This window comes from Eupeodes corollae, chromosome 1 (genome assembly GCF_945859685.1).
Source record: "Eupeodes corollae chromosome 1, idEupCoro1.1, whole genome shotgun sequence".
Taxonomy (NCBI): domain Eukaryota; kingdom Metazoa; phylum Arthropoda; class Insecta; order Diptera; family Syrphidae; genus Eupeodes; species Eupeodes corollae.
The window spans coordinates 104,132,681-104,148,925 of record NC_079147.1 but is presented as its reverse complement, the minus strand read 5'-3'; the positions used below and the strand labels follow the sequence as shown (position 1 = coordinate 104,148,925).

The 16,245-nt window shown below is 32.4% G+C and overlaps 1 protein-coding gene across 2 annotated transcripts in view; it reads right to left on the bottom strand.

Annotated features, from left to right (window-relative positions):
* LOC129941976 (E3 ubiquitin-protein ligase RNF19B-like) overlaps positions 1-16,245 on the bottom strand; it is a 147,373-nt gene that overhangs the window by 12,119 nt on the left and 119,009 nt on the right. For both annotated transcript variants that reach the window (XM_056050797.1, XM_056050867.1), the window contains exon 8: positions 46-552. In XM_056050797.1, coding sequence (XP_055906772.1) covers positions 46-552 — 507 coding nt within the window. The remainder of the gene's footprint in view (positions 1-45; positions 553-16,245) is intronic.

Here is a 16,245-nt window from a genome sequence, read left to right as displayed (position 1 = left end):
ACAATTAATTGATGACTGCATAAATAAATATAAGAATTCACTTACCTGTTTATAACTAAGTATAGAGCCGGCCAGAGCCTTGGTCGAGGCAGTATCATTCAGCGTATTACCAGATTTCTCACTTACACACGTTACAGCTGAAGCAGTTTCCGATGAACTTACATCGGCTTGAACTTCTAACCTATGACCGGTTATGCTACCAGCTAGCGCTGTTGTCGACTCACGATTCGATGCATGCGATACACCAAAAGCCGTCGTCTGACTTGATACCCCAATATGACTGCCACTTGCAACACTCAAACTAACTTCCCCAATGCTTGTAGCTCCAATTCTTGAGACAGCATCAACACTTGCCCCATCACTTTGATTGCGCATTTGAATTTCTTGGATTTCTTCTTCCTCACCATCGAAATCAAATTTGAAGCCATCACGGGTGGAGACACCACAACCGGCACGGCATAAGGATACTGGAACGACACCGTAAACGTAAAATAAGAGAATTGGAACACCAATGGCGACTGCGAGACCAGCTAGAACTGGTGAGACGAGGATCTGTAATATATAAAAAAAGAAGAGAAATATTTATAATCAGGAATTTCGGTAGTTTGGAAATTGTAATGAAATTAAATCAATTTTTTCGAAATCATTGTCTTGGGATTTGAAGAGTTGATTTACCAGTCATAATAATCGTTCTACTGGGCATATTTTCAAAACATTTAAAGGTTTTTTATTTGCTCGTGCATAGACGACATTAATGAAGTGAGCTTCCACACCGCCGTGCTGCCTCATTAAGACCATTTAGCCTACTTAAATGTTAGACAAAAGAATTAGTTCCCAAAAGTCTCGTGGTTGACTTCATTGTTTCGAATTGCTTTTTCTATTCAGCCAAATATTACATTGACAAATAATGATTATTATAAAAGACTACATATACCAAAAAAGCCATATAATCCTTTAAGAAGTCAAACAAACATTGCATAGAAACTCGTAGTCATGTTTATTCATTCCATTCAGCGTCAAACCATCACAAGGCCGCATTTCTGTGCCAGTGATTCCTTTATGACAATTCCATTGCATGTCATATTTTTTGATATCTCTACTTGCTCATCTTTTCTTTATTTTTTTTATTTTAAACTAAAAGACCAAGTATTGGATTCGTGTAAAAGAAGATTTCTTTTTTCTTATTATAATTTTATGAAACTTGTTGTATTTTTGTTTTAAATTTGTTCAAGTCACCAAATGTGTACTTTACTTTTTGAATTCTTGGAGTTCAATGATTTTGAGGATATATTTTGGAAGAATAAAAATTGAAATTAAAGTAAGAAGACGAGCGGGAAAAATATCACCCAGAAATTGTAAGATTTTTTAGAAAAAATTTGATCTAGATGGATCATTTCTTAAGGCGCAATACCAGTCAAAATATACATGCATTCATTTTTAAAATAGTAAAAAGAATACACTGATTTATCAGTTTTAATAATGATTTCATTTTTATTTTTTTATAATTCTTAAGTAGACTTTACAATAATGGAAACAAATTTTTACTTTGATTCTTTTAGAAATCTATACTTGTGAAGTTAGATTGTTCATCTACGGTATACTTTGGCAGAAAAAAAGAACTTGAGCAAAATTCAAATGTTTCTATTTAATACAAATAATACGTATAGGCCCAAGTGCACCAGCTATTTTTTTTTAAGTTTTTGGGAGATAAAACGGAAAAGTATGCAATACTTGACAATAAAATGGTACATACAAATTATTCTTTTTTTAACTTCTCGTAGAAGTTATTGCAATCGTTTCGATTTGTCAAATTGAAAACGTTGAAATTTTAAGACGTTCCAAGGTCCCTAGAACTTAAATCAAAGATTTTTAGAGAGATGTCTGTGTGTCCGTCAATACATTCGGAATACCATTTTTCGTTGACCATATCTTCATATTTTAAGAACCAGTAGATTTAAATAAATAAATAGATAAGGTGGCGCAACAGTCCGTAGAGAACCTAGGCCTAGGCCTGGTGAATTACAACTCTTAACCATTCCTGCGTGCGAGTAATGTTGTCAAGGATGGATGGGACCTACAGTTTTAAGCCGAAGCCGATTTCATTTGAATCCGGGTCATTTGAGGATTTGTCAATTTCTCGAAAATTTTGACCAGTGAAAAAAACTTTAGGTGGCACAGGCAGTGATCGAACGCAAGACCTCTTGCATAAAAGTCCTAAGCACTAATCATCACGCCACGGGTACTAGAGATATCAACTTCAAATTACAGAATGTCACATCCAGAGATGCAGAAAGGACTTAAAAAATGAGTGGGTGGTTTAGCAATTTAAAAGAGGAACATTTTTGTTGACCTAAAATATCTCACGAACCAAAAAACGCTATCGACTTCAATTTTATATTATACTAGCTGACCAGCCATGCTTTGCTGTGACCAACGTTTTTTGTCATATTACAATGTTGTGAACTATTTAAGGGGAATGCTAGGAGAACATCAGACATGGGCACCACCATGCTTTTTACATATATGCCATTTGTAAATAAATATGACGACCTTTATGTGACTGTTTTTTTACTACCGTTACCCCTTATTACAATGAAATTATAATTTAAGAAGGAAGATGAACACGTTAAAGTTGATATAAAAAATTACTGGTTTGGGATTTGAAGGGGAAAGAACTTGAACACAATTGATCGAAATGTTCGTAAAGTTGAGGTAAAGCAAAAATCGATACAAAAGATTTAAATATAACATTTATTATTATTTTAATTCAAGTTTGTAACAAATGAGTATATTACAAAGTTTTAAGTAGATATATTTATTTTGAATTATAAATATTATTGATTTCAATTTAATTTAGCATTAATCGGTGTACAATATTTTTGGTTAACCTGCCTTTTGCTAAGACAAATAGATTCGACGGTTTTTCTCCATGGTAACATGCAACATATAGCTGCTCATGACAAAAATATTGATTTTTCAAATCTAAACCACAAATGGACATTGTTTGGCCTTGAGACTCAATTATAGACATGGCAAAAGCTAATCGAAATGGAAACTGTAACCTTCTGGAAGGTATGGTAGAATCATTGTATCATTGGAATACATGGCAACAGGAAAACTTTTTCTTTAATCTTTCCGGTTAAAATGGTTGCTTCAAGAATATTTCCGCGTGATCGTTTTGATGAGCCAACGTGAGCCGTTGCATAATTGAGGTGGATTCAAATGATCTAGGAGAGTAATAGGTAAACCAATCTTAAACCGAAGATGATTTGGTGGCATTCCAGGTATAACTAATATGGTGAATTTAAAAATTCAATTGGAAAATGGACACTATCATTCTCATTAACAACGATTGATTTAAGTGGGTCGTCTACCTTTTCGGTTTGAAAAAATGCATATTTCTAATAACTTAAAACATGTATCGCGAAGGATTTGATCGAAAGCATGCTGGTTTATGAGATATCGAGCCTCAAACCCGGCCCTACCCTGCCTATTTACATTTATACTTAAACGAGTTTTTCCAAAAGCAATGTTTTTCAAAACTGTTGGCACTATTTTGACGAAACTATAGAAGATATCCTAAATCTGTAAAACGTTACTTATTCAGTGACAAGCTTATTTCAGTCTTTTTTAGATTGAGAAACATGGTTAAATTTTTTTGTTCAAATCGCTGCCAAATTGTAAAATTTTCAAATATTCAAAAAAGCATGTTTCTAGACCTAATCAACGTTCTAAAAATAAACTTAAACGATTTTTTTTTGCTGTTTCAATGTTCTGAAGCTGATATATCACCTGCCGTTTTACTCAGTCGCACCGGCAGTAGGGCATTCAACGACGAGCCAAATTAAAAAAAAATTGTTAAAATATTGTTTGCAATCCATCCTTGACGATTCCCTTAAACAACTGTTGCACTTGAAAATTAATTTCGTCAACATCAACATTTTTGGCTGCCAAAATAGCCCGATGCCAGTAATGATTCAAGTAATTAATCATCATCTATTGAATACTTACTCAATCCAGTCAACTGATGTCCCCATGTCAAATAATATTGCGATCATAAATTGAGATGTAAGCTATACTATTTTTCAAGTTGGATCAAACTGTATATAGTGAACAAATTTGATTAAAATCGTTTAAGAAGTTTAGGAGTCCATCGTGGACAAAAAACGTGACACGTAATTTATATATATTAGTGATCATTATTTTATATTAGATATTGTGACATGATACGAAATAAGTTAACATTTGAAAAAAATAAAATCTATTAAGGGTTTTTTATAAATAAAAAAAAACTGAAGAAAAATATTTGTCGCTTCGAATATTTAAGAAAAAAAATGATATTGCCTCCAGAATTATTTTTATGCAACGCAGAGTAACGTTTTTCATATGTACAGTCCCTGGCCATATTATTAGACGCACTGCAGAATTTTTATAATTTTATATTTTAAATTTAAATTTTATATATTTTTAACGTTCAAAGTTACAGAAACTAAGTTTTGCTTATTAGACTTTTGTTTGTGGTTCTATTTTCTTTATGTTTTATTTTAATATGTTGCATTATAAATGCATAATGTCAAAGTATTGGCAACAGAGCATAAACAAGTACAGAATTCTTGCAGTTGATTTTTTTTATTCTGCCGGTTCGTGTGACTTTAAAAGCTTTGTGTGCTTATTAACGGTATTCAATTGCATTGTTTTTTTTTTGTGTGCTTTTTTTACTGTTCTTGAAAAACATTTTTGGCAAAACGAAAATAATAAATAGTAAAATTTAAACCATGGGTAAGAGAGGAGATCTGCCACCAAGTAAAAGAGCTGAAGTGAAATGTTTGGTCAACCTAAACATTTTTTAAGAAAAAAATTAAATGTGATGAAGATTTAAGCCCAAAAAGAAAGAACAGATGCGGAAAAAAGCCAATTTTCACATTAAGGTCTGAAAGATATGTTAAGAAAAGTTAACAACTGCAATGAAGAAAAAGCGTCTGAATTGGGCTAAAAAGTTCCGAAATAAGGATGTGGACTACTGGAGATCAGTAATTTGATACTAAATTTATATAAAACGATAAAATAAATACAATTCATAATTGTCCTAAGAATTTTGAATTCTTTTTTGTGTTTTTGATAGGTGTGCTTCAGCGATGAAAGCACTTTTGATATCTTGGTCAATAAAACTCAGTTTGTTCGTCGACGCCGTGGAGTAAAATTTCATCCCGATTGCGTCGTCCAAACTGTGAAGCACCCTACCAAAGTGATGGTCTGGTCAGTCATCAGCGGCAAAGGTACGGGACGTCTATACGTGGTGAATGGGATAATGCGACAAGACCAGTACAAAGAAGTCTTGCGGAATCGTTTGGTGCCGCAGATCAGAGAATGGTTCCCGAATGGAGAACCATACATTTTTATGCAAGATGGAGCTCCATGCCACACAGCCCGGTCCATAAAAACTTATTTGAGGGAAGACAACATCCCTCTTTTGGACTGGCCGAGGAACAGCCCTGATATGAACCCAATAGAAAACGTGTGGGTGCTGATGAAAAGGGAACTGGCTAAAGATACGGTCACAACAAGAACTAAGCTTATTGAAAGAGTAATTCACGTTTGGAATCACCACCCACAAATCCAGGAAACAGTTAAATCATGCATTGACAGTATACCACGCAGAATTGAGGCTCTTATTAAAGCAAAAGGAGGTTCAACAAAATATTGAAAAAAATTACAAAAATTAAAAAAAAACTGAAAATATTAATAAAAAAAAATCTACAAATCTGTTGTTTTATTTTTATAAAAAAGTAGGAAATAGTTTATATTCTACATACAAAATAATTTAAATAAATTACAATACTAGAAAACCTGATTAAAATAGCTTACAATTCAAATTTTGCATAAAATATGAAGTGCGTCTAATAATATGGCCAGGGACTGTATGTGGTCAAACATTTTGAGAACAATCGATGTAGCGGTTTTTTTTGTTTGATTTTTCGAAAAAAGCAACAGTCAGCATTTTTTTAATAAAAAACAAGAATTTACAAAAAACTACGCAAAATTTGTGAGATGATCGATTTCACAATGATTTCATTCTATGTTTAACTTTGTTTTTAACGTAAGATAATGTTCTAAGAAAAATCCATTCTGCATTTTTTTTAAGAAATACAAACTTTGAAAAAATTGTGTTCAAGTTCAAGTTTTATTGGGACAATTAAAAAAAAACAGTACAATTTGAAGAAATTCAAAAACTTTAGTTGGTCCACTTAGAGATAAAAGATGACAAAAGCAATATTTCATCAAAGGTGTAGTGTGAGGAGCCTCATAAATAAAGTTATTTGAATACTATTTTTTATCAGGCTGTCGGAACAACACACAACAAAATCTCAATATTTTTTTTTTTAAATATATCCAATTCTTCGACTTAAAATCTTGTTAAAAAAATCACAGATATTAAAATCAAACTTATTTTATCCTATGCAAAGTATTGTTGCTAACTTTGAGTATAAATCAATTGATAACTTTTTTTTACAAAACATGAAAATCTTTAAAAAAAGACAAAAAACTAAAACTCAAGAATTATGACAACAGAGATAGATATTGGCTTCAAATTTTTTTATTAACATTTTTCTAAAGTGTTAGGAAAGCGGCAAACGTCTACGAATGGGAAGTTATCAGTGTGGGTCGCATCCTAGCTGTTCTCTTACAACTGTTTGTATAAAACAAATAAATAAGGTGGCGCAACAGTTCGTAGAGAACCAAGGCCTAGTTGCTTACAACTTCCAAACAGTTCTATGTGCGAGTCCTTTCAGGAGGAGTTTTTATGACGAATCAGAACGCAAATTTGAGAAAGCATTTTTCATGACAAAAATTACTCTAAGAAAATTTGTCACTTGCTCACAAGATGTAATACCCGATACAAAAACTTTAGGTGGTATTGAACTCAAGTTTGCGAAATAATAAAAGCACCCCATCTCTATGGCCCATGACTCAATGTTGGGGTAAGATTTCTTTAGTATTTAAAGCTGTAGAAAAATTGCCGTTGATGTATTGCTACTTTAAGTTACATTATTATGATGTTTTAGTCCCTTTTCAAATGTTCCAAAAATATTTTTAGTCTTAAAAAATGTAAATATAAATAATTGTACAATAATAACACTGGTCGACAAAATTAGGTTTCATTTCTGTCACGCAAAAAAAAAGAAAACAAAATAAAATTTAAAGATTAAGTTGTCCTGAATTCGATACTTGCCTTAAAATTTTCCTTAAAAATTACAAATTAATCAATCAAAACCAGGTGTTTTAAGGCTTTGTTTAAATTGTATGGTGCTATTAAATTGTATGGTGGTTTTCCAAAGTACAAATCTTTGTCTTCTAGATACAGTTTAAATCATTTAAGTATTTAAGTAAGTTTCTAAAAATTTGTATTAGTTGTTAGTCTTTATTTGACTATATGAAGTTTTGAGCAAACCTTGAATTAAATGATTTCATAGCTTTGAAACATATATTTTGGAGTTATTTTTTAGATTTGATTGTAAATCTTAACTGTTCGATTTTTAAAAAAAATGTCAACTTTCAACATAAAATCTCAATTTTTTAATATATTTTAAGAACTTAATGTAATAAAATTGTGTAGACGACAGATTCGTTACAAGAACAAAAATTACTTTCAATTGCTATTAACTTTTTCTGTTTAAAACTGTTTTAGCAAAAACGACCTAACTCTACAGATCATTTTTTAACACCTCGACTTCAAAAAGTTAAAAAGTTTGCACAGTGGTACGCGAGAAAAAAGCAGAAAATATTTCTTTTATTCGAATGAAAAGACTTTTTAACGTGGAATGCAACATCTTCATAAAGGGTTTTTGAATGGGTTTGGTCAGATTTTGGGGATTTATTATCAAAATGAGTGTTCGTTAAAGCAAGCGTTGCGCGCATTGCGCCCATTTTACGGTAGACGTGGTGGCCCTCCACAGCCGACTCTTAAACGTTTGGTGGCCAAATTTGAGACCCGTACGTTCAAGAAACGCAAGTTCGGTCGAGAACATCGCCACGGCCCGAAAGTGTACAGCAGAACCCGAGGCAGTCTATTCTTCGCAGTGTATAAGAACTCGGCCTTCGCAAACTTCAACTTGGCAAATTTTGCGTCGGGACTTGGGCCTACACCCGTATAAGATCCAACTGACCCAGGAGCTCAAAGTTCATGACCATAGACAACGTCGTTTGTTCGCTGACTGGACTTTGAATCTTTTGGAAGAGGTACTCAATTATTGCCGAAAAATCATCTTTTAGTGACGAGGCGCATTTTTGGATGAATGGGTGTGTTAAGAAGCAAAATTGCCGTATATTGGACGACACCAACCCACTCAAAAAAATTACCGATTGGTCCGTACTTTTTTGAAAACGACGTTAGTGAGGCGGTCACCGACAACAGTGAGCGCTACATAACGATGATAACTAATTTCTTATGGCCCAAATTGAACTATATGGACCTCGATAAAATGTGGTTCCATCAGGACGGGTGGCGCTACGTGCCACACAGCAAACGTGGCGTTGACATTTTGCGTGAATGATTTGAGGGTAAAGTTATCTCTCGCAGAGGTGATGTGAATTGGCAACCACGGTCATGCGATTTATAAAAATAATTTTGTTAATACCTCACACACAGCTTGTTTTATTCCATTTTTTTATAAAACTAAAACAGTCGGTCTAATGGTCAATGGTACCCTTTTGTGAAAGCTTGATTGAAAGTCTTACTCCAAAGTGTCACATAACGCAAGTTTAGGGAACAAATGTGAAAACGGTTAACAAGTTGTATTATAGAGAAGTTTTAGAGTAAGGCGTTTACCAAATACCATTTTCAATGGAGAAAGATGAATTCTTCTTCATGATTCTAGTGAGGCAAACAAAGTCAAGATAACACAAAAGTTCCCTAGGGTTAATATAGTAGGTTTTAAAGAAGCTTAAAATTGGCTCTCGGGAGGTCCTTACTTTAATGCTAATGATTTTTCTTTTGGTCAGAAATGGAGAGAGTGCCTAAAAGACTTCTTACGTACATTTTTATTTTAATGTCAAAATATCAATAGAAACAGAGCGTGCCACTATGGGTCGATGGCCACCTTGTTTAGAGGCTAGTATTAAAGCTGAGGTTGTACCCGTGGAATAATGGTTAGCGAGTTGGATTGTCATGCAAAAGGTCTTGAAAAAGTGCTGAAATGAAAAGTGCTTTCCCAAATTAGCCGTTCGGATTCAGCTTAAAACTGTAGGTCCCCTCCATCATCGACAACAGTACTTGCACACAGCAATGGTTGAGAGTCGTAAGTCACTAAGCTTTAGTTCTCAACGGATTGTTGCGCAACCTAATAATGAACAGAAAATATTTTATAGTTCTTATCTTATGTTATTTTATGTCTGTAACAGAACTTATAACAAGATTACGTACACTACGTTAAATCCTCATTTGTTTCTCATTAAACAAAACTAATAATTAGTTAGTAATTTTTTTGGTCCTTCTATCGTCAATATATTAGTCTTGCCCCTCTAAAAAAAATTGTATCATACAAATTTGTTTTCAGTGTAGACATGAACTCGTTACAGCAAAATTTTACGACTTGTTCGCACATTTTAATTTTTATCGGCCATACCTTAAGTATTCCCAGCCAAGCCCATGTGCTTAACATCGTCGGAGTCGTAGTCGTAGTTCGTAGTGTCAGTCGTCCTCATCCTCGTCATCATTGTCGAGAGAAAGGAAAAAAAATCAATATACTTAATCAGCACACTCAGGACCTACTCGTACAACCAACATAGGTTAGGTACATATACCTACAACTAGATGTAGGTATGTATACATTTTTAAACTATAGTCATGGAAGTCAAATGTGTTTCCTCTTATATGCCTTTTGATTACACTGAGCATGACCACGTTTTTGCAACGAACGAAAGGATACCTACACTACAACTAGGACATGAATACAGCATGCAGTGCATATCACAACGGAAGAGCTTTTCGCCTTTTCGCACTGCCATTGACAAGAAGAAACAACAACAACAAAAAAGGAATCCTTTGCAAACAATAAAAGAAATTAACTTAAAAAAAAAAATCTGCCATCCTGAAGGAGTAAAAATAGAAAAAAGGACACAATGGCGGTCGGTGGTTTGGTTCAGGTTACAACAAACTATTTAATTGTTTGTGCGGAGTCGAGGACCAACTGTTTCTGATTCTGTTTCTGTGGCTCGTTCCGAGTTCCGAGGTTCAATGACTTAGGTATGCTATGAGATGAGACCAAGGATGCGAGGTTGGGGGAGCGTCAGGCGTCACGCCTAGTAGTGTCGCTGAGGTGAATGATTTTTATTTCATTTTTTATAATTAATGGCGAGGAAGCAATGGCTCCTATATCTCTACACAATATCCACAGAGTTAGCTTTGGTGGATATGGCGTCGTCGTTGTCGTTGAGGACGTTTGTTTCTTTTTGTTTTTATTGGAATAAGAAGCCGAAAATATGAATCATATTTTGTGTGCAAGGGGCGCGATAGCTTAAACAGAGAGAACAAACATTCTTCATTCATTCTCAGGATATGATTCACCATAAGTTACCATAAGTCCAATAATTCCAATCCAAACCAACTTAACACATCTGGATAGCGCTAATTTTGTCTTTTGCTTTCAAGAAATCCCAAAAGTCTCATCGTTGGACGTCAGTTTGTTTTTCATTTTGGATTGAAGTGATTCATAAGAAATCGAGTGGGGCTATCAATTGAGTTAAAATTTGTATTTAAAATAAGAGAAGAGAAAAGAAATGCACATAAGCTTTGTGTACTCTATTTTACTCTACTCACTGTACAATACGGAATACGTTGTCGTTGTCGGAGATCGGAGTGAGGAAATGAAAATTTCAATACGCACGCTGATAGCGCAGTGGAAGCAGCGGAAGCAGGGAGCGGAGAGTAAAAGAGGAAAAGCATCAAGCATGCATGTTTGTTAACAATTTAACTTTAACGGTCAGGGTGAATCATGAGAGATGAAGGTGAGGACGAGGACGAAGAGTGAATAAATCCTATGAGAGAAAAACTTAAATACTCATGTGAGAGGTCATGCATGAGAAAAACATTATTTCGTACGCGGTTCTCAGTAAGTCAGTGTTGCCGTTGAACTTTTCCAAAAGGCGGAGATGAATTTCAAATTTAAATTTTAATTTTAAGTAAAATATAAGCAAGTTGGTAATACTTTAGCAGACTTGAATACGAAGGTTCTAAAATTTTCTATACTATTCGAATATCTTTATTATTTTTAATTTTATTAATAACGAAATAAAACAAGTCTTTATTAACTTCCCATAGGAAGTTATTGTAATGGATCCGATTTGTCAAATTGAAAATTTTGACATTTCTCGACGTTTCAAGGTCCCTAGAGTCGAAATAAAAGATTTTTAGAAAGATGTCTGTGCGTGCGTGTGTACGTACGTTTGTACGTTTGTACGTCCGTACGTCCGTACGTTCGCGACGTTTTTTTCGTCGTCCATAGCTCAAGAACCAGAAGAGATATCGACTTCAAATAAATTTTGTTATACAGATAATAAGGCAGAAAGATGCAGAAAGGGCTCTCAAGAAAATTGCGTGGGTGGTTTTTTTTACCATAGCAGTTTGAAAAAAAGGTGAAAATTTTGGTTAACCCTAAATATCTTACGAACCAAAAATTGAATTAAACTTTATATAATATATTGTAACGTGACACAAAACAGGTATATTTTTTGAAAAAAATCAATATAACGTTTTTTTTTTTATAAATCAATAAAAGTGAAAAAAAAAAATTGTCATCTCCAAAATTTAGTCGTATAAAATATGATTTCATCTTTAAAACAATTTTGTGCAACGAAAAATATTGTTTTTGATATCTGATAAAATTTTGAGAAAAATCTAATTGACAGTTTTTTTACAAAAAATAAAAACCTAAAAAAAAATGTATAAACGTTGGTAAAAATTGATTTTCGATTCAAATATCTTTTCAAAACTTTGAGATATTGGCTTTAGTTTACTTTTATCTTTCAAAACATCTTGTTGTCAATATTCAGTTAAAGTTTGGAAAAAATCGATTTGACAGTTTTTGTACAAAAAATTAAAAACCGAAAAAAAAATTAACAAAAGTTCGTAAAAAATGATTTTCGACTCAAATATCTCTTAAAAACTTTGAGATAATAGGTTCTAACTAATTTTTTCTTATAAGAAATATTGTTTTCAACATAAGGATACATTTTGAGAAAAATCTAATTGACAGTTTTTTTACAAAAAATAAAAACCTAAAAAAAAATGTATAAAAGTTGGTAAAAATTGATTTTCGACTCAAATATCTTTTCAAAACTTTGAGATATTGGCTTTAGTTTACTTTTATCTTTCAAAACATCTTGTTGTCAATATTCAGTTAAAGTTTGAAAAAAATCGATTTGACAGTTTTTGTACAAAAAATTAAAAACCGAAAAAAAAATTAACAAAAGTTCGTAAAAAATGATTTTCGACTCAAATATCTCTTAAAAACTTTGAGATAATAGGTTCTAACTAATTTTTTCTTATAAGAAATATTGTTTTCAACATAAGGATACATTTTGAGAAAAATCTAATTGACAGTTTTTTTACAAAAAATAAAAACCTAAAAAAAAATGTATAAAAGTTGGTAAAAATTGATTTTCGACTCAAATATCTTTTCAAAACTTTGAGATATTGGCTTTAGTTTACTTTCATCTTTCAAAACATCTTGTTGTCAATATTCAGTTAAAGCTTGAAAAAAATCGATTTGACAGTTTTTGTACAAAAAATTAAAAACCGAAAAAAAAATTAACAAAAGTTCGTAAAAAATGATTTTCGACTCAAATATCTCTTTAAAACTTTGAGATAATAGGTTCTAACTAATTTTTTCTTATAAGAAATATTGTTTTCAACATAAGGATACATTTTGAGAAAAATCTAATTGACAGTTTTTTTTACAAAAAATAAAAACCTGAAAAAAAATGTATAAAAGTTGGTAAAAATTGATTTTCGACTCAAATATCTCTTCAAAAATTTTAAATATTGGCTTCAAACTAATTTTATCTTATAAGAAATATTGTTTTCAACAGTTGGTAAAATTTTTAAAAAATTCGAATTGACAACTTTCTTACAAAAAATAAAACTCTAAAAAAAAACAATACTAAAACTTGGTAAAAATTTACTTTCGGCTCAAATAGCTTTTCAAAAATTAAAAATATTGGCTTCAAACTTATTTTATTTCAGAGAAAATATTGTTTTCAATATTCAGAAATTTGTATATAAAAATCCAACAGTCCGTTTTTTTCATAAAAAATAAAATCTACAAAAAATAGTGCGCAAATTTGTTAAAAATACATATAGACAAACTTTTAAGCAAGACAAATCGACAGACGGGATGGGAAGTTATCAGTGTGGGTCGCATCCCAGCCTCTTTTTATTTTTTTAAATTTAATAAATAAATTAAATTACTAAATTACACCGTTACTAAAATATTTGAGAAAAAGTAATTTTACAGTCTCACAGACCAATGCGCGGGTATAGGAAGGTTAAAATTGGATTTTTTCTTCGGAATTTTAAAATGTGTGTAACTTCAATTTTTATTTTTCGGTTCCAAGCTTTAAAACTAAGTACAGAGATTTTTAACAGAGACGCTACAAAAGTAGAGCGACGGGGACTGCAAGCGACGCCATATTTCTTGCCACTCTTTTGACATTTCTTTTTAGTATGGTTTGCCATTTCAAGATGGAAAGATATACGAGCCAACAACGAGTCGAAATTATTAAAAGATCAACAATCAAGCGTCTAGTGGACAAATTTGAATCCACAGGCACAGTACAAAATGCTCCCGCGCTAGTGAGACAAAGAAGTGCCCGTAATGTCGAGAATTTTGCTGAAGCTGAGGCTTCAGTTGCAGAAAGCCCAAATGTGTCTCTCACACGTTGTTCTCAAGCGTTGGGCATCTCTGTGACGTCGTTTTGGCGAATTTTGTGAAACGTTCTTGGCCTACATCCTTACAAGATTAAATTAACAAAGGAACTGAAGTAGCGATGAGGCTCATTTCTAGCCGAATACCTTCGTTTTGACGCCGTTAGACTATTTCCTGTAGGGCTACGTCAAGTTCACGGTCTATACCAACAAGCCAGCGACGATTGATGAACTTTGTACGAATAGAGAACTTGAAATTGCAGCAGTATCGGCCGATTTATGCTTGAAAACCGTCAAAAATTGGATTCACCGTCTGGACTTCTGCAAACGTGCCCGTGGTGACCATGCAAAAGAAATCGAGTTCCATACAATGGCATTAAACGTACTTTCACATGAATAAAGAATTTCATTAATATCTAAACCAGTTTTTGTTGATATTAAGCAAGAATTATTTCTAAAAAAATATTGTTAATAAACTCACATAGTTTGACAAAATTAATATAGTTAAAACTTTAAACAATGCCCATCGAAAACACTTTAAGTGTTAAACTTATGAAACCTAGAACATGTGTCAATAGAAATGATATGAAGTCAGTAGATTAAAAAAATAATTGAAAGGTCAAAAAATGTAATATTATTTTCCTCAACCATTAATGACCTCGTAGACCCCCAGAAGTTCATATTAAGAGACAATTAGAAACAAGCGTTGGAATTTCCCAATATCAAATAATGAACTACAAAAGAAGCGCATTATAAAAATTCTCCACTTGGATTATGCCATTTCTAATATTTCTGTGCAGTAGTTTACAAGTGCGATTTTTTAAAAAACTTTTGTATAGAATATCTAAAAAAGTGTTGAAAACAACTGTTCTAATTTAATTTGAAACACACTTGGGTTTTGAAAAGACTTTGGATTTAGAACTCTCAAGACGTTAAATAGCAAGGAGACTTAACAAAAGCATGAAAGTTTTAAGCAATCATATAGCTGATCCACAAAAACATGGAAAAAATGGTAAAATGAATTTTGAAACAGAGCATATTACATGGAAATATGTTGGCTTTTCGGTTGAAAACAAACGACGGCCCGTTGGTTACAACTTGTATTCCTATGATCTGAGAAACGATGAGCTTATTTTGGAAAGACATCATAGCCGTAAATCAAGTATAACGTCGTGGGGAGCTATAACCTACTATGGCTCGGGAACAACTATAAATGTTTGCTGAAATGGTCAAATACAAAAATGAAAAGCGTTTTTGGAACTCTGCCTTAGAGGATTGTTAGAAATTGAATTCAATCAGAAGACATGGAACTTTTGCCATGGCCCCTATATTCAAAGCACTTTAACATAATTGAAAACGTTTGGAGTGGCTTTTTCAAAAAATGATACATTTGGTAGACAATTTAAAGACAAGGACCTTTTAATCGAAGCTTTTCGTGATTCATGGTTCCAAATTTCCGGTGATTATTAAACGACAAATTGAATGTTTCTATTCAAAAATATGCTGATATTTTTTTAACTTTATCGTTTTTTTTTCTGAAATTTAGCATATGGCCTCATTCTAGTGACACACTTTTGTATATTCTTTTTAGGTATGTATGTAGTTTATTTTTTGATCTTGAGGAATACATTTCATAAATTTACCGGTACTTAAAGTTTTCTGGTACGACACTTTTACCAGCTATATACAGCGAAAATCGGTTTGTTTTTGAAATGTAAATTTATCTAAAAAAAAGCTTCTGGATTCCGAAAATAAAAAACATTGGTATCACATAAAAAACTTGCTTGATTTTCAATATATTATATCAAATCAATGATAAACTTTTAAAAAAATCGATTTTTGTGTCTGTTTATTTAAGAATTGACATTCAATTGTTTAGTTAGCCATTTGCTAAATATTCAACAATTTACTAAGAGAGTCCAAAATGTTAAACCTTTCTCTTTGTTTATTTTTTTTTATTTCAGAAACGAGCATCCGAAAAAATCGGACATATTAATAGGAACTTCCAACTGTTGACTGGACCATTCCATTTACTGCTCTATAAGATAATGAGAATAATTGTACAAATGTCAAATGGATTTATCAAATTGATAAAAGTTAAATTAGCCATTCCGTGATTTTAGCGTTAGCAAATTGTAAAGGGCATTAGATGTTAAAACCTTTTGAAATTAGGTAAATCTTCTTTTAAGCTTAGAAAAATGCTAAAAATGGCTTTAATATTTTACTTAATCATTTTAAATTTTTGCGCCACTCTCTTTGGGTTTATAGTTAAACTTTAGGTTTTCGTTTAAAACATGGGTTTAATTTGTCTACACAGTTTGTAA